Raw genomic sequence first — 27,429 nt, forward strand, 5'->3', positions numbered from 1 at the left:
ACCAAGTACAACACCATTAACAAGGATTCCTCTGAAATATTGATGCAAGGAGCAGGGTCAGTTGTTGCAATACGTTTTAGAGTCATTAAACATATATTTAGTTTCTCTATCACACAAAGCACCATCCAAAACAACTGAACCTCCTTTGTTTGCTTTCCAGCTGATGATGTATGTTATCTTTCAGATGCTTCATTGCTCGTTGTTTATTTGAAGATATATTATGTGGTATGTCTGTTGGCGATGTATAAAGTCCCTTCAATCGATCCATGACTGTTGCCTGAAAGCCATCCATAGCTGGAACACTGGAGTGTACCGGGTAAAATGTGGAATTAGGGATTTTAGTTCTGTGTTGTTTTTTTTTGTTGTTTTTTTTGGGTCAATTTTACAGCACAATACACTGCATAGTGGCTGCGCTTGGTATTGCAACTCGGCCTCATTCACTCGAATCCTAAATATAGGTCATCAATATCAAATTCCAAGATAACCCCTTTAATAAACTCCAACATGTATGGAACTGGAAAAAAAACCTTTTGCTAACATGTGAAGCATACAGGATATTTAAACTGGACAGTGAAGGCCCATGGTGTGAATCATTGTTCAGATTTGTTGTACTGGTACTAATGAGTTTGCTGTATGATATATGTGGTTTTGCTTCTGTTTCATCTAACATTCTGCTGTTTTTAACTCCTTCCCTGCCATGGCATCTGGTGCAATTATTATTATTCAGTATTCCCTGTGCTGTCAGGGGAGAAGTGTGATGTGGTTTACCAATTATCCTATGCGTATATATTTGGGGACATTGCCCCAACATACATGCTACGACTAAGGGCTACACTATAGTCCAAAACGCTTCAGTGTTAAACGATGTGCCCATCTGGATTTTAATTATTGAAGAAATAAAGCTTACAGGATTTTACTACTAATGACATTCTGGATTCTTTGCCCATGCAAACAATTTGATTCACTGCATCTGGGAGTCACCCCTGGGTTTCTGTGAAGCTCTGCATTACACAGGGAGTGCTGCCTGAGGAGGTGAGTTGTGAACCTAGCTTTCAATAATTAACAATGAGGTATTTTTTTGCTGTTAAAACCTTTTATAATAAAAAATAATAAACCTTTTTTTCATGGAATATCTTAAAGATTTAAACTCCGTTTTGAATAACTTGTGGGGTGTAGTTTCTAAAATGTGGTCACCTATGGATGGCTTCTATTATGTAGGCCCCTCAAACTTACTTCAGAACTGAAAAGGTCCTTTTGGTATTTTCTTGAAAATGTGAAAAAATGCTTCAAATTTTTGCAGAATTTTCTGTAAAATTTCAGAATTCATAAATAAAGGTGACACATAGGCGCAAATTTACCACTAACATGAAGTACGATGTGCAACGAAAGAATAATGGCAGAATGGCTTTCCAAAGGAATTACCACAGAATGACACAGGTCAGTTTTGCACAATTAGGCTGTCAGAATGGGGTTAAAAGCTGCAACATAAATTGACATGTTGTGGATTTTAAATCCACACCGTTTTTCAATTTCCAAGGCATTTAATTCCACAGCATGTGGATAAAATTTCATAAAAATCTCATGCACTTTCCTGCTAATGTAAATGGTGCAGATTTTCTGCCAGCAATATCGCAGTGGAAAATCCACAGTGTGTATCCCATGTGAACATACACTAATAAAGTGTATTAGGCCATAATAATAATAATAATAATGAAAGTACACAATTTTTAATTGAAATGGTATCCAGTGCCTTGATTTATTTTGAATTAATTACAAAAGAGGGCATGATAATACAGCACATTTGTCAAGAAACAATTATGATTAGTGCACAAAATAAAACACCATGACACAAAGAAAATGCATGTATCCCTAACTAATAAAACATGAGGACATGCAGTAGACTGCAAAGCTCCTGAGCATTCATTACACTTTACAATATACATTAAGGTTCTCAGAAGAACTGTCCATGAATCCCAACACCATGTGACTCAGGAAAGGAAAAAAAAAAAACATGCATGATTACACAAGGACATTGCTTGCATATGCAGACTTAAATCCTCCAAACACCAGTCCTTTTCAACACATGTGTAGTAATTTGAGAGGAATAGAAAAAACAATCTCTTCTAAAATGTGGTAGTAAACAATTCATGACAACACTGTTTCATATCAGTTCCCAGGTATCACAATCAGATGAACCATGACTTAAAAAGGTATTCAAATGTATTTCAAAGTTGTTGTTTTTACCAAGATATTAAATAAAATCAGATTTCATTTCTCTCTTCTTGTTAATTTAAAGCTATTCTGAAATGTTTCTTGAAAAGGTTGAAAAATAGAGAGAGAAGATCGTAATGCAGTTTCACCATAGCACCGAGAGAATTCATGTCCTCAGCTTATGTTTATGGCAGCAGCATTTGGCCCATTACACTGCTGTGCAGAATTCTTCTGACATCTCTGATCTGTAAATGCCTGAGAGGTGCCCGGATCCATTCTTGAGTTTGAAATATAGAAAGCACATTGTCAACATAATGTTCACAGTATATGGATGGCAAGGTCCCTAAAAGCCAGCAGGCTGGGTAAGATTGCCTACACTAGTCTCGTTCAAGTGAAATAAAGTTTGATTATCAGGCTCTTCATTCGTTGGACTTGTGACCCTTGGACGCTTGTTCATTTGCGGGTCCTCTGTGTCGTTCAAAGCAGCTCCAGTACTGACAGACTTGGGAAAATAAAAAGCAACAAGACGTAAGTGTAAATAATATTTACATGAGTGTAAAGTATTAATAATGCTTTTTTGCCATGTTAAAGTAAATGAGTCATCAGAAAATAACCTATTGTGTAAAAAAAGTTTTTCTGTTGTGTATCTATATTTAAACAAAAACCATAAACTCTGCATTTTTCACACATTACTGTCCGTCTGATTCTCAGCATATTTGCCGGGTTGTGGCTGGATCTAGAATCCGGAAATGACGGATCCGGAGAACTACGGCAGACTGTTCTCTGCCAAAACAGCTTGCTGCAGTTACCTACTTATCTTTCATTCTAATCGTGCCTGTAATGATATCACCTCTGTCTCTGTGTATATGTCGCAGGGAAATTATGAAAATGGAGATTTGATCAAATCCCTAAGGGAGATTCATGGAAGATGATGTTCCCTAAAGAAAGTGAGTGATTTGATCATCAAATCCCTTAACTGTTTTAGTGAAAAGTTTAATATTTTTGATAATATTATTATTAATAATAATAATATGAAATAATATTGTAAGAAATAGGTACTGATATTTTTTAAAAAACAAAGGATATTTTTTAGTGAAACGTTAACCCCTTAAGGACTCAGCCCTATTTCACCTTAAGGACTTGGCCATTTTTTGCAAATCTGACCAGTGTAACTTTAAGTGCTCATAACTTTAAAACGCTTTGACTTACCCAGGCCGTTCTGAGATTGTTTTTTCGTCACATATTGTACTTCATGACACTGCTAAAATTGGGTCAAAAAAGTGAATTTTTTTGCATAAAAAATACCATATTTACCAAAAATTTAGAAAAATTAGCAAATTTCAAAGTTTCAGTTTCTCTACTTCTGTAATACATAGTAATACCCCCAAAAATTGTGATGACTTTACATTCCCCATATGTGTACTTCATGTTTGTAGCATTTTGGGAATGATATTTTATTTTTTGGGGATGTTACAAGGCTTAGAAGTTTAGAAGCAAATCTTGACATTTTTCTGAAATTTACAAAAACCCAATTTTTAGGGACCACTACAGCTCTGAAGTCACTTTGCGAGGCTTACATAATAGAAACCGCCCAAAAATGACCCCATTCTATAAACTACACCCCTCAAGGTATTCAAAACTGATTTTACAAACTTTGTTAACCCTTTAGGTGTTGCACAAGAGTTATTGGCAAATGGGGATGAAATTTGAGAATTTCATTTTTTTGCCTAATTTTCCATTTTAACCCATTTTTTCCACTAACGAAGCAAGGGTTAACAGCCAAACAAGACTGTATCTTTATTGCCCTGACTCTGCCGTTTACAGAAACACCCCATATGTGGCCGTAAACTACTGTACGGGCACACAGCGGGGCGTAGAGTGAAAGGTGCGCCGTATGGTTTTTGGAAGGCAGATTTTGCCGGACAGTTTTTTTGACACCATGTCCCATTTGAAGCCCCTGATGCACCCCTAGAGTAGAAACTCCATAAAAGTGACCCCATCTAAGAAACTACACCCCTGAAGGTATTCAAAACTGATTTTAGAAACTTTGTTAACCCTTTAGATGTTGCACAAGATTTAATGGAAAATAGAGATACAATTTCAAAATTTCACTTTTTTGGCAGATTTTCTATTTTAATATTTTTTTTCCAGTTACAAAGCAAGGGTTAACAGCCAAACAAAACTCATTATTTATGGCCCAGATTCTGTAGTTTACAGAAACACCCCATATGTGGCCGTAAACTACTGTACGGCCACACAGCAGGGCGTAGAGTGAGAGGTGCGCCGTTTGGTTTTTGGAAGGCAGATTTTGCTGGACTGGTTTTTTGACACCATGTCCCATTTGAAGCCCCCCTGATGCACCCCTAGAGTAGAAACTCCATAAAAGTGACCCCATCTAAGAAACTACACCCCTCAAGGTATTCAAAACTGATTTTACAAACTTTGTTAACCCTTTAGGTGTTGCACAAGATTTAATGGAAAATAGAGATACAATTTCAAAATTTCACTTTTTTGGAAGATTTTCCATTTTAATATTTTTTTTCCAATTACAAAGCAAGGGTTAACAGCCAAACAAAACTCATTATTTATGGCCCTGATTCTGTAGTTTACAGAAACACCCCATATGTGTTCGTAAACCGCTGTACGGGCAAACGGCAGGGCGCAGAAGGAAAGGAATGCCATACGGTTTTTGGAAGGCAGATTTTGCTGGACTGTTTTTTTTGACACCATGTCCCATTTGAAGCCCCCCTGATGCACCCCCAGAGTATAAACTCCAAAAAAGTGACCCCATTTTAGAAACTAGGGGATAGGGTGGCAGTTTTGTTGGTACTAGTTTAGGGTACATATGTTTTTTGGTTGCTCTATATTACACTTTTATATGTGGCAAGGTAATAAGAAATAGATTTTTTGGCACGTTTTTTTTTTTTTTGTTATTTACAACATTCATCTGACAGGTTAGATCATGTGGTAATTTTATAGAGCAGGTTGTCACGGACGCGGCGATACCTAATATGTATACAATTTTTTTTTATTTATGTAAGTTTTACACAATGACCATTTTTAAAACAAAAAAAATGTTTTAGTGTCTCCATAGTCTAAGAACCATAGTTTTTTCAGTTTTTGGGCGATTATTTTAAGTAGGGTCTCATTTTTTGCGGGATGAGATGACGTTTGATTGGCCCTATTTTGGGGTGCACATGACTTTTTAATCGCTTGCTATTACACTTTATTGTGACGTAAGATGACAAAATGGCTTTTTTTACACCGTTTTTATTTTTATTTTTTTACGGTGGTCACCTGAGGGGTTAGGTCATGTCATATTTTTATAGAGCCGGTCGATACGGACGCGGCGATACCTAATATGTATACTTTGCTTTATTTATTTAAGTTTTACACAATGATTTTATTTTTGAAGCAAAAAAATCATGTTTTAGTGTTTCCATAGTCTGAGAGCCATAGTTTTTTCAGTTTTTTGGCAATTATTTTGGCAATTAATTTGGTACTATTTTGGCGTACATGCGACTTTTTTGATCACTTTTATTACCTTTTTTGGGAAGTAAGGTGGGCAAAATTTCAATTTCCTAATAGTTTTTTTTTTTTTTTTTTTATGGCGTTCACCGTGCGGGGAAAGTAACATGACTGTTTTATAGATCAGGTCATTACGGACGCGGCGATACCAAACATGTGTAGGGAATTTTATTTTTTTCATTTTTATTCAGTGATAAATGTTTTTTTTTTGATTTTTACTTTTTTTTCACTTTTTTTTTGACCCAGACCCACTTGGTTCTTGAAGATCCAGTGGGTCTGATGTCTGTATAATACAGTACAGTACAATATATATTGTACAGTACTGTATTTTACTTACACTTTGTCTGAACAGATCTATGCTTTCAGCACAGATCTGTTCAGAACCATGGACAGCAGGATGCCTGAGACGGCGTCCTGTTGCCATGGGAACCTTCCCCGTCTGCTCAGTAGTGGTCAGAACTGCGCAGACGGGGAAGGGTAAGGACGGGGCTTCGGGGGGCTGCCTGGGAGCTCTCTCCCTCTCCATTCGGGGGGCTGCAAAGGCACTGCAGCCCCCCGATGGGAGAGGGAGGGAGCTACTTCTTAGTGTTAACTTTTTCCATACAGCGGTCCGTACGGACCGCTGTATGGAAAGGGTTAAACGGCTGACATCGCATCACCGATGTCAGCCGTTTATACCACGGTGCCAGCAATGTGCTGGCACCCTGGTATACCCACTCTACACCAACGAATTTTCAAGGGGAGGCGGGCAGGGGATCGCGATCCCGCCTGCCGCACCGCCCGCCTCCCGCACCGCCCACAACTCCCCCCCCTGCACCACCCGCCGGCCAAAAATCATGCAGGGGTGCAGGGGGGAGGTAAAATCTATATTTGAGGTACACTAAAGTTTCTGATCCCCGCGGTCAGGGACCGCAGGGGTCAGAAACTGCAAAAAGCGCAGCAAACCGCAGGTCTGAATTGACCTGCGGTTTGCGGCGATCGCCGATAGGGGGGGGTCACATGACCCCCCCTGGCGTTGTCACAGGATGCCGGCTGAATGATTTCAGCCGGCATCCCGTTTCCATTAACCCCCGCGGCGCCGGAATCTGCATTTAAAGTCAGGACGTACCGGTACGCCCTGAGTCCTTAAGGACTCGGGAAATAGGGCGTACCGATACGCCCTGCGTCCTTAAGGGGTTAAACATTTTTAGCGAATGTAATAAATATTGTTAATTCATTTTTATTAAAACACGTTGTCGATTTGTGGCATCTTGAGTTACAAAGTATGTTACTTTTTTTATAGGCACATCTTTTTGTTTTACATTGTATTTTAGATTGTTCACAAGAACACTTCTTAAATCCTTGACCTCCAAATAAGGATAATTCTCCTGCAATCTCACGCAGACTTAGGTTAGTTTGGGGAACTGTTTCGGTAAATGTTGTAGTAGCTATTTGAAGAGCGTGTCTAGGTAGCCAATCTTTTATAATTCCAACTGAGGTACCAATTTGGTATAAATTATTTTTTATATCTAATACGACCCCCACAATGTTATTTCCATCTAATGGGCCTCTAGCTACCTTAGGTACATATACCAAAACTGTGGAATCCACTAACACGTCTTTTTAAATTTCTTCAAATAAACTTTTCATTTTTTCAGCTGATCTTTTCAGGTGTTTTGCAGCATTTTTGGCATAAATAGCATATTTTCGATCCATATCCTTCTCCTACTGTATCTTCACATATTGCGTGCAACAGATTTTTATCAAATCTCCATTTTCATAATTTCCCTTAGGGATCTGATCAAATCTCCATTTTCATCATTTCCCTGCGACATATATATAAGACAGAAATCACCATTAAAAATAGGTGATTGTCACAGCTTATCTAGTCTTTCCTTCTATAATCACCTCTGCACAGTTCACAGAGCATGCCTAGAAAACGCTCCCATCACTGTGTCTATGGCTCATGGGGTTGCTGTAAAGCATTTTTCCAAATGCTTTCTGAATGCTGTTAAAGCATTTGGAAAATGTTCAGAAAGAGAATTGAAAAAAATCTGCATTCAGAAAATAAAAACAGATTAGAAAAAAAAAAGAAGAAAGGAAAAAAAGATTTATGTTGCTATCCGGTTTTAACTGGCAGATAAAATTTTCGATGACACATTTCCTTTCATTTCAGAACCTCAAGTTGCTTTCACGTTTTCCATTTTGATGAACTGTCTGAAGCCAATGTTATGAGCGAATCAAAGGAGAAGTATATCAGAGATATTTTTTTTTTTAACGCACTATTTTACCATCCAAAATCTCCATCAAATCGGCAGATGAGAAAACGCCCTCACAAATTGATAGCTTTTCAATACTCATGATTTTCTGTACACAAAAGAGGGTTATTTACTAAGGCCAGAATTTTAGACGCTGGTCTTAATAAACCCTATACCTGACGGTGAATCCACTGAAATTATGGAGAGGCTTGAGCCTCTTCATAACTTTGGCAGGATCCACCATTTCAGAGTAGTCTTACATTTTTAGACCTTTTTCTACGCGTAGAAACAGGCGTAGAAAATGGTAAATGAGACTGGCCTGCTGGCCGTCCTCTCCCTGCCACTCCTATTTTTTTTAGACCTGGCGTGAGAGAGTGAAGGTCGCAGACTGTGGCGCAAGGAATTGTTGCGCTGCAATCTGCGCCTCTAATACGCCTAATATAGGCATATTTCAGCTTCGCAAATGACCCCCAAAGTGCCTACAGAAATAAACTCCTATATAGATTGTCAGATTACTGCTGCTGTGAGGAAAATATGTTATCTAGTAATATAATAGAACATGTAGAATCAATTATCCCAATTCTACATGTACTATTATACTACTGGATAACATCTTTCCCTCACAGCAGCAGTGGACAGAATGACTACTACATTGTTCTCTTGATAGGCCCAGATAAAGATACCCACAGAAAAGAACTGCATTTATGAGTTTAACGCATGATATTCTAATTGAGTCAGTCATCCCCCTTCCCTCCCTTGTCCAGAAAAATGGTCTATGAAAATAATGTTGGCCATGGTAAAAGTCCAAAGAAATGTAAAATTACAAAAATACACAGAATATTCATTTATAGACTGTTAAGAAGTGATAACAGATGTGGATGGCAGTGTCCCGTAAAAAATCTAAATGCTAAAAGGATTATAAAGTATTTAAAGTAGTGTTTATTAACCTGTTAAGTACACAGGGTGTACCTGTACACCCTGTGTATTTCCGATCATCGCCGGGCGGTGATCGGAACAAGGTGCCTGCCGTGGAGCAGGAGAGAGAGAGGACCTCGGCTGTACTGTGAGGTTTTTTTTTTGTGGATCGGCTCACAGCTGAATGACCCTAGACCCCCACCAGGGGTGCTGAAGCTTGCCCCCCCCCCCCCCCCCCCACACACACATTTTTTGCACGTGTCCGGCTTTGGTTAGCGCATCCCCCACCTCATACCGCTGATCAGCACGTTTGAATCCATAATTTTATATTTTATTTTTTACACTTTTGGGGATTTTCTTTTTTTTTTTGTTAGTTTAGGCTACTTTCACACTGGCATTTCTGGGTCCGCTTGTGAAATTGCTTTCAAGGGGAGACTCCTTTTCCGCCAGTATGTTCCCTCAAAGCGGGCGAGGTATGGCGTGAAGCTGTACAAACTTTGTGAGAGTACTTCAGGGTGCACTTGCAAGTTTCGTGTGTACAAGGGGCGAGATTCCTGTATTGAACCCCCAGAATGTCCTCCCACTCTGGGTGTTAGCGGGAAACTTGTGGGGGACCTTATGTACCCACTTCTAGATAAGGGTTACCACCTGTACGTGGATAACTTTTATACTAGTATCCCCCTTGTTCCAGTCCCTCGCCACCAGATCCACGTCCGCTTGTGTGACCGGGCAGAAAAATCAACGCGGCCTCCCTACCCACCCCCTCCAGGTACCTATCCCCAGGGGCGAAACCCATGCCCTTACCAGTGGAAACCTGTTGCTGGTCAGATACAAGGAGAAGAGGAATGTCCTTGTACTGTCAACACTTCACGGTAACTGCATCACCCCTGTCCCTGTGCGAGGTACCGCAGCAACGGTCTTCAAGCCTGGTTGTATCGTCGATCGGTATATGGGAGTAGTTGATCTCTCGGATCAAGTCCTCAAGCCATATAATGCCATGCGCCAAACCCGGGCATGGTACAAAAAAGTTGCGGTCTACTTGGTACAGGTTGTCTTGTACAACTCTTTTGTGCTGTCCCGGAGCGCTGGTAACACAGGGAAATTCCTCCAGTTCTATAAGGCAGTCCTCAAGGCCCTGATCTTTTCTGACCGGGAAAAAGCAGGCCGGAGTACCTCGGGAACTGGAGGCGCCAGGATCGTCCCTGGCCAACACTTTCCAGGTGTGGTCCCCAAAAAAAGAGTGTGTCACAGGAGGGGGAAGGTATTTTTGGTCACCTTACATAAAAAAAAAAAAAAAAAAAGTGTAATAGCAAGCGATCAAAAAGTCATATGCCCCCTAAAATTGAGCCCATAAAACGTCCTCTCATCCCGCAAAAAATGAGCCCCTACCTAAGATAATCGGCTAAAAAAAACAAAAAAAAAAAACTGACAGACTAGGGATACTAAAATGTTTTTTTTTAATATAAAAAAGGATAAAACAGTGTAAAACCTAAAAACATTTTAAAAATAGACATATTAAGTATCACCGCGTCCATAAGAATCTGCTCTATAAAAAATATCCCATGATCTAACCCCTCAGATGAACACTGTTAAAAAAATAAAAGAAAAATGGTGCCAAAACAGCTATTTTTTGGCAAATTTTCCATTTTAATACGTTTTTTTCCAATAACAAAGCAAGAGTTAACAGCCAAACAAAACTTAATATTACCCTGATTCTGCAGTTTACAGAAACACCCCATATGTGGTCGCAAATTGCTGTATGACCAAACGGCAGGGTGCAGAAGGAAAAGGAACGCCGTATGGTTTCTGGAAGGTAGATTTTGATTACCTTTGTTTTTTGGCACCATGTCCCATTTGAAGAACCCCTGATGCACCCCTAGAGTAGAAACTCCATAAAAGTGACCCCATCTAAGAAACTACACCCTTTAAAGGTATTCAAAACTGATTTTACAAACTTTATTAACCCTTTAGGTGCTCCTCAACAGTTTATGGCAAATGGAGATGAAATTTCAGCATTTCTATTTTTGGTAACCTTGCCTCACAAAAATGTAATATAGAGCAACCAGAAATCATATGTACCCTACAAATAGTGCCAACAAAACTGCCACCTTATCCCGTAGTTTCCAAAATGGGGTCACTTTTATGGAGTTTCTACTCTAGGGGTGAATCAGGGGGGCTTCAAATGGGACATGGTGTAAATAAACCAGTCCAGAAAAATCTGCCTTCCAAAAACCACACAGCGCTCCTTTCTCTCTATGCCCTACCGTGTGCCCGTACAGTAGTTTACGACCACATATGGGGTGTTTCTGAAAACTACAGAATCAGGGCAATAAATATAGATTTTTGTTTGGCTGTTAATGGATTAAAATGGAAAATTTGACAAAAAAAAATTGAAATTCTTATATTTCATCTCCATTTGCCATTAACTCTTGTGGAACACCTAAAGGGTTAACAACGTTTGTCAAATCAGTTTTGAATACCTTGAGGGGTGTAGTTTCTAGAATGGGGTCATTTTTGGGTGGTTTCTATTATGCAAGCCTCACAATATGACTTCAGACCTGAACTAGTCCTTAAAAAGTGGGTTTTTGACAAGGTCAGAAATTTTAAAATTTGCTTCAAAACTTCAAGTCTTGTAACGTCCCCAAAAAATACAATGTAATTCCCCAAATGATCCAAACATGAAGTAGACATATTGGGAATGAGGTATTACTATTATAGAAGTAGAGAAATTGAACCTTGGAAATTTGCAAATTTTTCCAAATTTTTGGTAAAATTTGGAATTTTTTTAGAAATAAAAATGAAATTTTTTTTACTCCGTTTTACCAGTGTCATGAAGTACAATATGTAATGAAAAAAATCTCAGAATGGCCTGGATAAGTCAAAGCGTTTTAAAGTTATCACCACATAAAGTGACACTGGTCAGATTTGCAAAAAATGGCCTGGTACTTAAGGTGAAAATGAGCCCAGTCCTTAAGGAGTTATAGAAGAAAATTAAATAAAAAAAATTAACCCCTGTCAGAAGACTACAATTTTCGGGTTTTTCAGCCTGGAAACATCATTTTGCTGTGTGCATATTACTGATAATTGTCAAATTTAACTGCAGGGGCAGGTAAAGCACATAGCAACTATATGCTTCGCCTACACAGTGAAACCACTGCACTTAGCAGTAATTCACAAGTGAAATAATTAGTTCAGCAACCCTATGTATGGGCATCCTAAAATGGGTTGTGCAAAGAATTATCCTCTAGCTGCAATAGGGATAATGAAATGAACATGTAACATCCTCACCTCCATATCAACAAACTGTACTTTATGAGTGAGATTTCTAGGAATCAAAAGTAACACGCATGTGTTTTATTCCCTGCAGGAGATTAATACACTGCTCAAACCCACAATTTGCACATCCTCAGACAATCCAATTTCTTTAGATGTGTCTCCTGCAAGTAAGCCATATTGGCACCCAAGTGCTTCAGATGTTGTAGTAGCTTTATCTTCTTATTAGGAGTCCCACACCCCTTTTATATTCCACTTTCATTATGCATGTGACCTGTGTGCAAAGAGCCATCTTCAATTAAACCGCAATTATGGCTGTTCTAGAATTACTACCTCAAAGTCACTACATTTCTTCAGACCACAGAATGATATTAACCCAAAACTATTGGATAATCAAGTCACCAACAGAAGTTACTATCTAAATCCAAGCGCCCACCCTTACATATGAGTTATACAATAGATATTTCACAAAGAAAGAACTGCTACATAGTTCAAATTATGACTTAGGAAAGAGGTGAAACCTATAACCATTCAATCGATACAAAATGTTACCAAAAAAACTCCATGATTATGAGTGGCACATAAACCCTTCCTTTAGGGCCCTTGGCCTGTTTGACTTGTGTCGGGTTTTAGGGCTTTGTTTTTTTTCTCCATATAATGTTTCTCCAGATTGAGAAAATCCCAGTCCAGCTGAGAAGCTAGAGCTTTTGAAGACTGCGAAGGAGATCGGTCAGGTCACATACTTCTGCAGGTTCCTCTGCAGAATAAGTGGCAAAAAAACGCATGCACACAAACATATTTTTGGTCCTGATCTGATCAGCGTTATTTGCAGGTTGGGTTCGGACCCATTCACTTCATAGGATCACAAAATATGCGGAAAGCACACTGCTGTCCACATCCATATGTTCATTCCGTGGCACCTGCAAAACTATAGAACGCATTCTATTCTTGTTTGCATTATGGGATTTGTGTTTTGCGTACCGCAACAGTCAGGTGCAGGAGCATCCTTAAGGATTGCTGGGTAGACTAACTGAAATTTAATTTTCCTTTAGAAGATGCCAGAACAGATACAGTAAATGGGTCACCACCGTCAAGTAGTCAGCAAATAAGAGCACTGTATGGCCTTTTATCATCAATGGTTCCCTGGGATTTCTGTATGTCCTCATGATTTCCTCTTTATCAGTATAGTCTACATTGGGGAAAATAAGTATTTGATACACTGGCGGGGTTTGCAAGTTTTCCCACCTACAAAGAATGGAGGGGTCTGTAATTGTTATCGTAGGTACTCTTCAACTGAAAAAATCCTGAAAATCACATTATATGATTTTTAAATAATAAATTTGCTTTTTATTGCATGAAATCAGTTTTTCTATTGTATCAAATGCTTAACTTGATATTGGTTACAGAAACCTTTGTTTGCAATTACAGAGGTCAGATGTTTCCTTTAGTCCTGGACCACGTTTGCACAACCTGTAGCAGGGGTTTTGGCCCACTCCTCCATACAGATCTTCTCCAGATCTTTCAGGTTTCGGGGCTGTCGCTGGGCTACATTGAGTTTCAGCTCCCTCCAAAGATTTTCGATCTACGCCACTCCAGGACCTTAAAGGGAGTCTTTCACCTAAAATGACCATTATACACCACAAACATCGTGATATCCATTACATTCCCCATATTATAATCTTACCTTTCATATTGCTGTCCATCACCTATTTTCTCGTAAAAATGCCTTTATTCCATATGCTAATTAGGTTCTGAAGGTGCCCAAGGGTGGCGTTTATGCGGCCGGTGCCCATGCCCCACGTCGCTGTTCAAATCTAACCCCTCCCCTTTCACCCCTCTGGCCCGCCCTAGGTTCTTCAGATTCCATCCTCCCGTCATTGACAAATCTGGCACCTGTGCCGTTCAACATAATCCTCGCGCCTGCGCACTCCATTACCCACTAGGGCAGAGGGAGCAGAGCGTTTAATGCGCATGCGCTGGCCCGTTCATCCCAATCTTGCGGCAGTTTACTTCCGCCGGCTAGATCGGGAGGTACAGGCCGGCATGGGCACCGGCCGCATAAACGCCGCCCCTGGGCACCTTCAGAACCTATTTAGCATATTGAATAAAAGAGTTTTTAATAGAAAATAGGCGATGGACGGCAATATGAAAGGTAAGATTATAATATGGGGAATGTAATGGATATCACGATGTTTGTCATTTTAGGTGAAAGACTCCCTTTAAAAGACTTCTTACGGAGCCACTCCTTACTTTCCCTGGCTGTGTGTTTGGCGTCATTGTCATGCTGGAATACCCACCCACTACCCAGTACTCTTACTGAGGGAATGAGATTGTTGGCCAAAATACCTCAGTCGCCCTGTCCCCTTTAAAAAAAGCACCCACAAAGTATGATGTTTCCACCCCCATTCTTCACAGTTGGTACAGTGTTCTTGGGGTTGTACTCACCCTTCTTCTCCCTCCAAACACGGCGAGAGGAGTTGAGACCAAAATGTTCTATTTTGGTCTCATGATACCACATGACCTTCTCCCACGCCTCCGCTGGATTATCCAGATGGTCACTGGCGAACTTGAAACAGGCCTTCTTCCACTGAAGAAGGAGCTGGAATAAGCTCTGAAACGCGTATGGTAACATAATCCCATGAGAAACAAATACGGCACCCGAGGATAAAAAGCGCTTGAAGAAAGGGATCGGTGTTCTTTTATGCTGACACTCAGGAAAGCTGGATATTTGCTGTCGAGATTGGTAATCTGGTATAACTCTGCAAATCTGGACTGTCACTGCACCGAAGATTAGAGTGACCAGACCATCTCATAAACAGCGCACCTTAAAAACAGCGCAGCTAACATCTGACCACCGAGGATCCCAAAAAAACTTTAACATTTACCGCAACAAGTTAAACCGCATCCACTTCTGCCTACATTATCTTCACTGCACGTGGGACGCCACGAGTGAGGTTAAGAAGCCTGATACCAACTGAAATAGTGAGTACACCAATTCGGGCCATTTTGTAAATAGGCAGTAAAAAACTTGTGGGAAAGGTCAGCGGTACCGCTACTACTACTCGAGGATTTAATCCTCTTAGGGATCCGAACTGACTGATTCTGGTCATAAAAAGCGAGTTTATAATAACTCTCAAGAAAGACTCCTTTATATTTACAACGTTTCATTTACTCATCACTGGATATATTTAAGGACTTTATATGTTTTAATTTTTTAATTATTTTCAAGTTTTTAGGTTTTTCGTGTATTCTAATGCATTTTAATTACTAATTTTAATTATCATATGTACTACATTTAATAAATAACGTGCAAATTAACCCTCCGTGTGGCATTAAGTGTCTGGTGTGCCCTACTTGTTACCTGCTTTTTTAAATTACTTAGAGGATTGGGTGAATCCTCCTGCAGGTGCACCCATACCATTCTGGAGCAGCGGGTGAGCCCTCTCTAAGATTCTAAATTTTAAACTCATAAAAGGCCTGGAAGATCTTAGTTACAAGCAAAGATTAAATTAACTGAATTTGTTTAGCCTTAAAAAAAAAAAAAAAAAAAAAAAAAGACTTCTAAGGAGGGACATAATTAACATGTACAAATATGTAAACGGACCATACAAAAATATCAAGTTAAACCCCCTTAAAAAAACAAGGCGCCACTCCTTACAACTGGATAAAAAAAAAAAAAAAAAAAAAAAAAAAACTACAAGCGTTTATTACAGTACGATTTGTAAATCTCTGGAATAGCCTGCCGCAGGAGCTGGTCACAGCAAATACAGTAGATGGCTTCAAAAAAGGTTTAGATGGCTTATGACAATGTATAGAAATCTTGTTCTACACACCCTTTCCCTTTGGCCCAACCCCTTTTTAAAAGAAGATGGACATTGATCCAGGGATTTGTTCCGTGGATCGATATATATATAGCAGGATTAGAGGTTGGACTTGATGGACTTTTGTCTTTTTCCAACCTTAACAACTATGTAACTATATATATTTTGCCACTTCGAGCCATTCAGTGAAATCATCCTGCATAAGTTTACGCATCAGGCCAGTGAGGAAGGAGATGCCATCTTGGGAAATGTCACAGTGTCCCCTCTGATCTGTAAACCCCTATTGTTATGTTTCTACCCGCTCCAAAACAAATGTCAATCCATGCAGGTACAAAACGCTCTTTAAAAGGAGCATTCCCTAGGTAAATGGCTCAGACAAACGTCAGTTTGAGTGGTTGATAGGACAGATTAGGGCTGGGGGCAGAGAGGAGTTCAAAGGCACACAGACTCACAGATAAGAACTGTAAGTCGATAAATTGTTTTGTTAGATAACATTTAGTATAACTTGTATTTTACTCATATACAGTGGAGGAAATAATTATTTGACCCCTCACTGATTTTGTAAGTTTGTCCAATGACAAAGAAATGAAAAGTCTCAGAACAGTATCATTTCAATGGTAGGTTTATTGTAACAGTGGCAGATAGCACATCAAAAGGAAAATCGAAAAAATAACTTTAAATAAAAGATAGCAACTGATTTGCATTTCATTGAGTGAAATAAGTATTTGAACCCCTACCAACCATTAAGAGTTCTGGCTCCCACAGAGTGGTTAGACACTTCTACTCAATTAGTCACCCTCATTAAGGACACCTGTCTTAACTAGTCACCTGTATAAAAGACACCTGTCCACAGAATCAATCAATCAAGCAGACTCCAAACTCTCCAACATGGGAAAGACCAAAGAGCTGTCCAAGGATGTCAGAGACAAAATTGTAGACCTGCACAAGGCTGGAATGGGCTACAAAACCATTAGCAAGAAGCTGGGAGAGAAGGTGACAACTGTTGGTGCGATTGTTCGAAAATGGAAGGAGCACAAAATGACCATCAATCGACCTCGCTCTGGGGCTCCACGCAAGATCTCACCTCGTGGGGTGTCAATGGTTCTGAGAAAGGTGAAAAAGCATCCTAGAACTACACGGGAGGAGTTAGTTAATGACCTCAAATTAGCAGGGACCACAGTCACCAAGAAAACCATTGGAAACACATTACACCGCAATGGATTAAAATCCTGCAGGGCTCGCAAGGTCCCCCTGCTCAGGAAGGCACATGTGCAGGCCCGTCTGAAGTTTGCCAATGAACACCTGAATGATTCAGAGAGTGACTGGGAGAAGGTGCTGTGGTCTGATGAGACCAAAATAGAGCTCTTTGGCATTAACTCAACTCGCTGTGTTTGGAGGAAGAAAAATGCTGCCTATGACCCCCAAAACACCGTCCCCACCGTCAAGCATGGGGGTGGAAACATTTTGCTTTGGGGGTGTTTTTCTGCTAAGGGCACAGGACAACTTATTCGCATAAACGGGAAAATGGACGGAGCCATGTATCGTGAAATCCTGAGCGACAACCTCCTTCCCTCTGCCAGGAAACTGAAAATGGGTCGTGGATGGGTGTTCCAGCACGACAATGACCCAAAACATACAGCAAAGGCAACAAAGGAGTGGCTCAAGAAGAAGCACATTAAGGTCATGGAGTGGCCTAGTCAGTCTCCGGACCTTAATCCAATCGAAAACCTATGGAGGGAGCTCAAGCTCAGAGTTGCACAGAGACAGCCTCGAAACCTTAGGGATTTAGAGATGATCTGCAAAGAGGAGTGGACCAACATTCCTCCTAAAATGTGCGCAAACTTGGTCATCAATTACAAGAAACGTTTGACCTCTGTGCTTGCAAACAAGGGTTTTTCCACCAAGTATTAAGTCTTTTTTTGTTAGAGGGTTCAAATACTTATTTCACTCAATGAAATGCAAATCAGTTGCTATCTTTTATTTAAAGTTATTTTTTCGATTTTCCTTTTGATGTGCTATCTGCCACTGTTACAATAAACCTACCATTGAAATGATACTGTTCTGAGACTTTTCATTTCTTTGTCATTGGACAAACTTACAAAATCAGTGAGGGGTCAAATAATTATTTCCTCCACTGTACATCCCATTTTAGCAACAAAGTCCTACTCACTGATGACCACCCACTACACTCCTAAGCTCAGAATTAGAAGTTTTACTAAGAATTAGAAGTTTTAGGCTCCATTTACACGTCCGCAACGTGTTTTATTGATCTATGGATCCGCAAAACACGGGCAGTGGCAACGTGCGTTCCGCATTTTGCGGACCGCACATTGCCGGCACTAACAGAATATGCCTGTTCTTGTCCGCAATTGCGGACAAGAATAGGACATGTTCTATTTTTTTTGCGTGTCCGGGCAGCACATCGTGCTGTCCCATAGAAATGAATGGGTCTGCAATTCCGTTCCGCAAAATGCGGAACGAAATTGCGGACGTGTGAATGGAGCCTTACTGAATCTTTTCTAAGAAAACTATATATCAATCTACCCCACCTCCTGCTCTATAATATGGTGCCTTTTATGGTGAAAGGTTCCCTATAAGAAAGAGTTGTCAAATGATTAATTTTAGCCATTGCTGATCACCTACCAAGCGACATTTCACTCTTTTTGGAAGAGACTCTTCCAATGTGAAGATCTCACTGCGTTTTACCATTAACTGGGATGCATCTTCAAACTCCACCTGGACAAAAATACATTCAGTATAATTAAGAGAAATGTGTGGCAATTACAATGTCTGCATTTGAAATTGGCTTCAATGATTATTGGCAGTTATAATAATAAAGGGGGGAAAATGATATTAAACTGATTCAGGAAAATTATTCAAATGCCTTTATGGAGTCCTGAATCAATCAACCCCCACCTCTGTGTGTAAAATTTAGCTGTCCGTGGGTGGAAACGCTAACTTAATAAAAAATATATATAATTCTATCAAGTAAAATTACTACTTACCTGATAAATGAGGCTCACTTTAGATGAAATAAATTTAGCTTTGTAAATGTTTCCATCTATCCACCTAAGATCTATAACCTCTCCTTCTGCTGGTGGCCCATTTTGTATACAATCTCTGCTCTAAAAAGAAGACATGGAAAGACGATTAATTTTAGAGTGCATTCGGGAAGTCTTTATTTTATTACTGACATATTCTGTACTGCTTTACAGACATTAGCATCACAGTATCCCCAATGGGGATCACAATTTAAGTTCCCTATCCGTAGGTCTTTGGTGTGTGGAAGGAAACTGGAGTACCTGCAGGAAATCCTCACAAACACGAAGGGAACATACAAACTCCATGCAGATGTTGTCCTTGGTCAGATTTGAATCTGGAACCCCAGCACTGCATGACACAAGTGCTAACCACTGAGTCTCTGTGCTTGTCTTTAGAACGTTTTTTACATTTTATGTTGCAGCCTTGTGCTGCTAAAATTAAAAAAAGTTCTTATTTTCCCCCTATCATTCTGATTTTGGATGTTGAGTGCAGAATGTTAGAAATATTTGCTAATTTATTGAGAAAGAAAAACTAAAATCTTGCATTGACATATGCATTCAGACCATTTACTCAATACTTAGTTGAAGCATCTTTGGCAGTGATTACAGCCTCCAGTCTTCTTGTTTATGATTCCACAAGGTTTACAGATCTTGATTTTGGGGTTTTCTACCAATCTTGTCTGCAGACCCTCTTAAGCACTGTCAGGTCAAGTCAGCGTTCTGTCCAAGCCACTGGAAAACATGCCTCACAGCATGATGCTGCCACCACTATGCTTCACTGTAGGGATTGTATTGGGCAATGCCTGGTTTCCTCCAAACATGACACTTAGAACTGAGGCCAAAAAGTTCCATCTTGGTTTCAACTGACCAGAGAATCTTTCTTGCAGTCATAGTACTTGCTTTTAAGGACACTTTTTAATCAGAAGCTTTTTTTTCTGCCCACTTTGCAATAAAGCCCAGATTGGTGGAATGCTGCAGTGATGGTTGCCTTCTGGAAGTTTCTCATATTTGTACACAGGATCTCTGAAGGTCAGCCAGTGTGACCACTGGGTTCTTGGTCAATTCTCAAATTAGTTTAGTGGGGCGGCCAGCTCTAAGAAGAGTCCTGATTGCTTCAAATAGCTTCTATTTAAAAGGCTCATGTCACACTGCTAAGGTTCAGAAACTAGTTTTCTTGAATTACCTAGTAAGTTTTTAAAATTTGATTTTTTAACTTAAAAAGTACCTTACATCATGAACATGGTGCTAGTGGAGTCACTGCGGCGTGTCCCTGTCTGAGCAGAGTCACTTAAGTCATGCTGGCAATCCCATCCGCCTTACTGGTAAAGCCCACCACTATATCCTGCACTAGGTTAATATACCTGTTCTGGCGATAGGTTCACTTTAAGAATTATCAATGCCACTCTGCTTTTGGGAACTTTCACAGAAGCAGAATTTTCTTGTACTCTTCTCCAGGTCTGTGCCTCCACACAATCCTGTCTCTGAGCTCTACATGCAGTTCTTTCCTCCTCATGGGTTAGTTTTTTTTTTTTACTCGTTTTATTAGGAGTAAACAGCACAAGTATGGTTTAGATAAGGCATGATGTTTGCCCACGCAGGGGCCAAAAAGAATGTCACAGATACATGGAGTGTAATACATACTGAACATCAAGAGTATAATAGATCATTTAAGGTGAGGTTACAATAAGCTTATGGAGGAGAAAAGGAGATTAAAATCAAAGGTCTCCATAGAGACTGCGTGATTTACCAGAGATATCCATTGCCCTAGCGTAGGATGTCTATCCCCCACACAACGTATAGCTATGGCCTTCCTGGCGAGAAACAAAGCCTCCCCCAGAAATATTCTATGATCATGCGACCAAAACTCCTCATACAGTACACCCAGGATACACAATTTGGGACATAAGAGTACTGTTACGGGGACCATGGTAGAGAGAACCTCTAACACCGAAGTCCATAATTGACGAATTAGCTCACATTCCCAGATCATGTGCCAGAAATCAGCACATTCTTCCTCGCACCTGTGGCACCTATTATGGGTGAGACATTTTGTGTAGCCTGGAGGGAGTGAGGTAGCTGTGGTGCAGTATGAATAATTGCACCAGTTTATTATTAATGGAAGGCGATACTTTCATTGGGGCTGACAGAGCCTCGCACCAGTCTTTAGAAGATGAAAAAAAAAGGTATAGACAACCTCCACCTATTCTCAACCGTCAATGGAGACACAGTTATGCGATAGTTGAGCAGGTGCGTGTACAGCGCAGAAATAATGCCCTTCGGCCCTTGAGACCTTAATACTCCAATAATGGGATAGTTAGATATACCTCTCCCCGCACCCTGGAACTGAGCCTGCAGTGCATGTCTTAATTGAAGATACCTATAGAATAGTGTACGAGGTACCTCAAATTCCTCTTCGATTTGTGAAAAGGAGCGCAGCTGACCCCCCTCATACACGTCTCCCAGGGTCAAAACTCTGTGGCGTCTTCAGTCAGCAACCCCCTCCAGCAATGCCAAGTGTGGAAACAGAGTTATCCCATATGGGGACTGCATCAGGCAGATAGGTTTATGTATTCAGCTTAGAAGCCTTCCAAGCTTGGTGTGCCAATCTGTGTAGTGGCAGAAGGCATGTGCGCGGAGAGCTGGAGCCCTCCAGAACAGGTCACAGCATGGTCATCCGTAAATGATCATGCAAGTAAAACTCAGCATTGGGCAGTGGAACATTTGTAATCCAGTGCCTCAAGAATCGCAGTTGGCTAGCTATGAAATAGAGGAAGAAGTCTGGGAGGGAGGCTCCTCCCTGCAGCTTCGATCTCTGTAGCACCGAGAGTGAGAGTTTCCTTCTAGCCTTGCCCCAAACAAAAGAGGTGATCAGGGAATGTATGCGATAAATTATTTTTTTAAACGGGGTATCGGTGTGCAAGCATGAGACAGAAGGTAAAGACCTTTGGGTAATAACACCATTTTCACTAAATTTAGTCTTCCCATGATGGACAGTTGGAGGGCTCACCAGGTTTTTATCTTATCCTGAAATACAGATTCTAGTGACTCTATATATTTAGTGTATAAGACAAATGCGTCTCTTTCGCAATTATTACCCCTAGGTACTTAAAATGGTCAACCACCGGCAGGTTATGGCAATGCGAAGGCTAATCATGAGACCAGAGAGGCATAATGGCTGACTTGGCCCAGTTTATGTGTAGCCCAGAATATTGACTGAACTGTTCAATAATCGATATCGCTCTAGGAAGAGTCACCTTCGGGTCAGACATAAAGAGGATTAGATCATCCACACATAATCCTACTCTGTTCTCCCTGCCTCCCATACTGATACCCGCATATACCTGGTCCTGTCTAAGTCTAAAGGCAAGATGTTCTATCGCTACCGCAAATAGTAAAGGCGACAGAGGGCAACCCTGCCTCTGTGGAGGGGGAACGTGTAAGAGTAGTTGCCATTGAGTTAAATATTGGCTTTTACAATATCTCTATCCATTTAATGAACCTGGGGCCAAAGCCAAAGCTCCTAAGCACGGTCAATAAGAAGGTCTATTCTAATGAGTCGAAGGCCTTGGCAGTATCTAAAGAAGCCATAGCCCACCGTGCCTTTTCAGACGCCCCAATCTGTGCAATTACCTGTGCTCTCCGTCTGTTATCGGAAGTGGATCTGCCTGGAATAAAGCCGGATTGGTCTGTGTGGACCACTGACGCGTTCACTTTATTTAAGCAATTAGCCAAAATTCTGGTGAGGATTTTATAGTCCAAGTTCAGAAGTGAAATTGGACGATAAGATCCACAATCCAACAGGTTCTTGTCAGGCTTCAGAATCACCACTATTATGGCATCATACATAGAGCCTGACAAGGATCCGCGAGAGCGTGGCACTGTACAAATTCAGGAGCTGTGGTCCCAGAACATCCTCATATTTAGAATAGACCTCAATCGGGATGCCATCCGGGCCTAACGCTTTCCCTACCGGGAGGTCACTGATCGCCCGCGCAATGTCCTCCAGCGTGACATCCTCCTTCATTAGACCTTTGTCAAGGTCTCCTAGCCGAGGGCGAGACACCTCTCGGAGATATGCCTCCAGATCATGCTCTGTATATGTTGCTGCAGACCTATATAAATCCTGAAAAAAGTTACGGAAACACGTCAGTATGTCATCCACCGACTCAGCCACATGCCCATCAGCATCTCGTATGCGGAGTACTGGGGGGGGGGCGGGACATAGTGTTGCTACGTGCAATATGTGCAAGCAACTTGCCAGCCTGATTACCAGTCTCAAACGCCTGTTGCTTAAGGAAGAAGAGTTTTCGCTTACTCTTCGCCTCCAAATGCATCATATAAAATCTCCCCCTAGAGAGCCATCCTAGCCTATTCTCCTTGGAGGGATTCTCCATTTCGGTTTCCTTGCATCTAGCATATAGGTCGTTTTCTTTACGCTGCAAGTCCTTCTTAACGTAAGAGATGGACGATTTAAGACATCCTCTGAAGGTAGGCCTTCAAAGTTTCCGAGAGCAGCAGGGCGTCTGTTGAATCATCCTGGACCTCCAAGAACATCCTCAGCTGATCTGGGACCCTATCGTTCAGGCCGAGGAGGGACAACCAGAAAAGATGAATACGCATCCTGCATCCCGGACGGGCTGGGTCAGATAAAGCGAGCACCACCAGCAACGGGGCATGGTCCGATGGTCCCTAAGGTCCATAACTTATCTTCACCAGATCAGTATATACCGAGGCATTACCAAACATATAGTCTAATCTAGACAGGGCACCTCTAGCTGGGGTGAAGCAAGAGTACTCCCGCGGGTTACTGGCCCACCACATGTCAATCCATCAAATCTCCAGAAAGACCCTAGAGAGAACGGTGCCCTCAGAACTAGACCTATTTCTGTTACCCCCAGTGCAAAATCTATCCAAATCCTAATTCAAGACCTGGTTAAAGTCTCACATGCAGAGTAGGCAAGCAGTGGGATATTCAGCTACGAACCCCGTCACCGCCTGCAGGAGGGAAAGAGAGGCAGGAGGAGGATTATACACATTAATGATTACAAATGGGGCGCAATTAATGTGCACATACAGAAAGATATATTGTCCCTCTGGGTCCACAACAGTGACAGACCTCCCATCTAAGACATCTGTGGACCATCAAGGCGACCCCGCTGGAGTGACAGCTACCATACACGTTGATAAGGTGTTGAACCCAGGGTTTCCTGAGCTTGTTACCCGTTTCTAGAGTCTGGGTTTCCTGAGGGCCTATAATGTGTGGATTAAGGGAGCGTGAATTAGAACACAGTGATTCTTTTCTTAGACATTCCAAGACAAGACCCTCATGGAGGCCATGTGTGCACTAACACAAAATCAGCAGAATGTACGCTCAGCCAGGGTGTAGATAGTGAGCACCCGGAGCAATCCCTACTCATCAGCGCCCCCCCCCCATGCAGCCAGTGTTAAGTGGTGTAACCATACTTGAGTTAAGTAAACTTGAGCAGTTTCGAACATGATGCAGAGAAACAACAAGATAAACATAAAATCGTCGGAACCAAAGCCGACTAACATAGTGGCTAATAACGTGGGGACTTGCATAGCTTAATCAGGTGTAATAACTATTCAGGTAGTGCTCCTACCCTCTACAACAGTGTAATGTTATACTGCCAACGATAATAGATAACCGTATATGTCACAAGCAAGCGGGTATCAAGTCTCAACAAAACAAATGTGATAATAGAGGCAAGCTCAAGAGGCAGTCAACCACAGCCCGGTAAGAGAAATACTTGCAAGTGATGCTCGGTTACCACCTCAGCGTGGTCCAGGGCATCCTGGCTTCCTGGAGACCTACACTACGTGCAGAATTATTAGGCAAATTAGTATTTTGACCACATCATCCTCTTTATGCATGTTGTCTTACTCCAAGCTGTATAGGCTCGAAAGCCTACTACCAATTAAGCATATTAGGTGATGTGCATCTCTGTAATGAGAAGGGGTGTGGTCTAATGACATCAACACCCTATATCAGGTGTGCATAATTATTAGGCAACTTCCTTTCCTTTGGCAAAATGGGTCAAAAGAAGGACTTGACAGGCTCAGAAAAGTCAAAAATAGTGAGATATCTTGCAGAGGGATGCAGCACTCTTAAAATTGCAAAGCTTCTGAAGCGTGATCATCGAACAATCAAGCGTTTCATTCAAAATAGTCAACAGGGTCGCAAGAAGCGTGTGGAAAAACCAAGGCGCAAAATAACTGCCCATGAACTGAGAAAAGTCAAGCGTGCAGCTGCCAAGATGCCACTTGCCACCAGTTTGGCCATATTTCAGAGCTGCAACATCACTGGAGTGCCCAAAAGCACAAGGTGTGCAATACTCAGAGACCTGGCCAAGGTAAGAAAGGCTGAAAGACGACCACCACTGAACAAGACTCACAAGCTAAAAAGTCAATACTGGGCCAAGAAATATCTCAAGACTGATTTTTCTAAGGTTTTATGGACAGATGAAATGAGAGGGAGTCTTGATGGGCCAGGTGGCTGGATTGGTAAAGGGCAGAGAGCTCCAGTCCGACTCAGACGCCAGCAAGGTGGAGGTGGAGTACCGGTTTGGGCTGGTATCATCAAAGATGAGCTTGTGGGGCCTTTTTGGGTTGAGGATGGAGTAAAGCTCAACTCCCAGTCCTACTGCCAGTTTCTGGAAGACACCTTCTTCAAGCAGTGGTACAGGAAGAAGTCTGCAAGGTAAGAAAAACATGATTTTCATGCAGGACAATGCTCCATCACACGAGTCCAAGTACTCCACAACGTGGCTGGCAAGAAAGGGTATAAAAGAAGAAAATCTAATGACATGGCCTCCTTGTTCACCTGATCTGAACCCCATTGAGAACCTGTGGTCCATCATCAAATGTGAGATTTACAAGGAGGGAAAACAGTACACCTCTCTGAACAGTGTCTGGGAGGCTGTGGTTGCTGCTGCACGCAATGTTGATGGTGAACAAATCAAAACACTGACAGAATCCATGGATGGCAGGCTTTTGAGTGTCCTTGCAAAGAAAGGTGGCTATATTGGTCACTGATTTGTTTTTGTTTTGTTTTTGAATGTCAGAAATGTATATTTGTGAATGTTGAGATGTTATATTGGTTTCACTGGTAAAAATAAATAATTGAAATGGGTATATATTTGTTTTTTGTTAAGTTGCCTAATAATTATGTACAGTAATAGTCACCTGCACACACAGATATCCCCCTAAAATAGCTAAAACTAAAAACAAACTAAAAACTACTTCCAAAAATATTCAGCTTTGATATTAATGAGTTTTTTGGGTTCATTGAGAACATGGTTGTTGTTCAATAATAAAATTAATCCTCAAAAATACAACTTGCCTAATAATTCTGCACTCCCTGTAGTCCTCCGCCTCTCTAGGATCGGTGAAGAAGACCGTTTTGTCTCTGTCCACAACTCTGAGCCGCGCTGGGTACGCCATGGAGTATTGAAGGTTCAACTCATGGAGGCGATGTTTGACCGATACGAATGTGGTGTTGTCATGTCTGACTTCCTGCTTGCTCTAAGCTCGATGCGCTCTCTACACAGCATAGGCAGTAGAAAATGGTGCATCAGGAAACTGTTCCTTGAACCAGGATTCCAGGAAGGTGGCAGGATCCCGGCCCTCTGCTTTTTCCGGGAGGCCCAGGATTCTGACATTGTTACTTCGGGCCCCGTTTTTCCAGATCGTCGCATTTTTGCTGCCACTGAACAACGGAGCGCTCCAGCTCCTGTACTTCTACCGCCAAGGGTCTGGTCAGGTCCTCCAGAGCAGGCACTCGATCCTCCGTGTGTTTGACCCGGTCTCTCAACTGTTGGACGTCGTGTCGCAGCAGGCCCAGATCCACGCGCACCTACTCTATCTCCCCAGTAAGTGAAGACTGGCAAGAGGAGATAGCAGACAGGAGCTGCTCGTAGGCAGCCTTCAGGGTGAATTCAGGTTCTGCGTCATCTCCCGGCTCCACTTGTTGGGCAGCTTGGCCGCAGGAAGAGCTGCACGAAGCGGAGTAGCTGCCGCGGCGCCATGTTGGGCCTCTTTAAGCTTCTCAGCCGCAGCCTGCGCTTTGTTTGGACCCATGGTCGGCGTGCGGGGTCTTATCTTACGCCTGAAGAAAGGTAGTTGAGCGGCACTCCTTTAGATATTCGGTGGTGCTCAGTGGTAAGGGTACATAACTTGATATCAAAGAACCACGGCACTCAATAGCTGCTTATGAATCAGTTTTATTTTTCTTTATATATTTTTTTCTTTTTTATGTATCCATCCAAAAAATTAGTAAGCCACTGGCCAACGTTTCGGTCTATTTGACCTTGTTCACGGCCTAATATGTGGATAAGTTATAGATTAATAATTAAATATTAAATATACAATAATAGTAAATAGTTG

General features: G+C 41.4%; 1 protein-coding gene across 2 annotated transcripts in view; it reads right to left on the reverse strand.

Moving 5' to 3' along the window:
* Positions 1-302: 302 nt before the first annotated feature.
* The window catches only part of KDM4B (lysine demethylase 4B), a 157,073-nt gene continuing 129,946 nt past the window's right edge, over positions 303-27,429 (reverse strand). For both annotated transcript variants that reach the window (XM_044306685.1, XM_044306692.1), the window contains exons 20-22: positions 18,991-19,110; positions 18,629-18,721; positions 303-2,713 (exon numbers count right to left, since the gene is read on the reverse strand). In XM_044306685.1, coding sequence (XP_044162620.1) covers positions 2,555-2,713; positions 18,629-18,721; positions 18,991-19,110 — 372 coding nt within the window. In that variant the 3' untranslated portion in view covers positions 303-2,554. The remainder of the gene's footprint in view (positions 2,714-18,628; positions 18,722-18,990; positions 19,111-27,429) is intronic.

The sequence above is a fragment of the Bufo gargarizans genome, chromosome 1 (assembly GCF_014858855.1).
Source record: "Bufo gargarizans isolate SCDJY-AF-19 chromosome 1, ASM1485885v1, whole genome shotgun sequence".
NCBI classification, from domain to species: domain Eukaryota; kingdom Metazoa; phylum Chordata; class Amphibia; order Anura; family Bufonidae; genus Bufo; species Bufo gargarizans.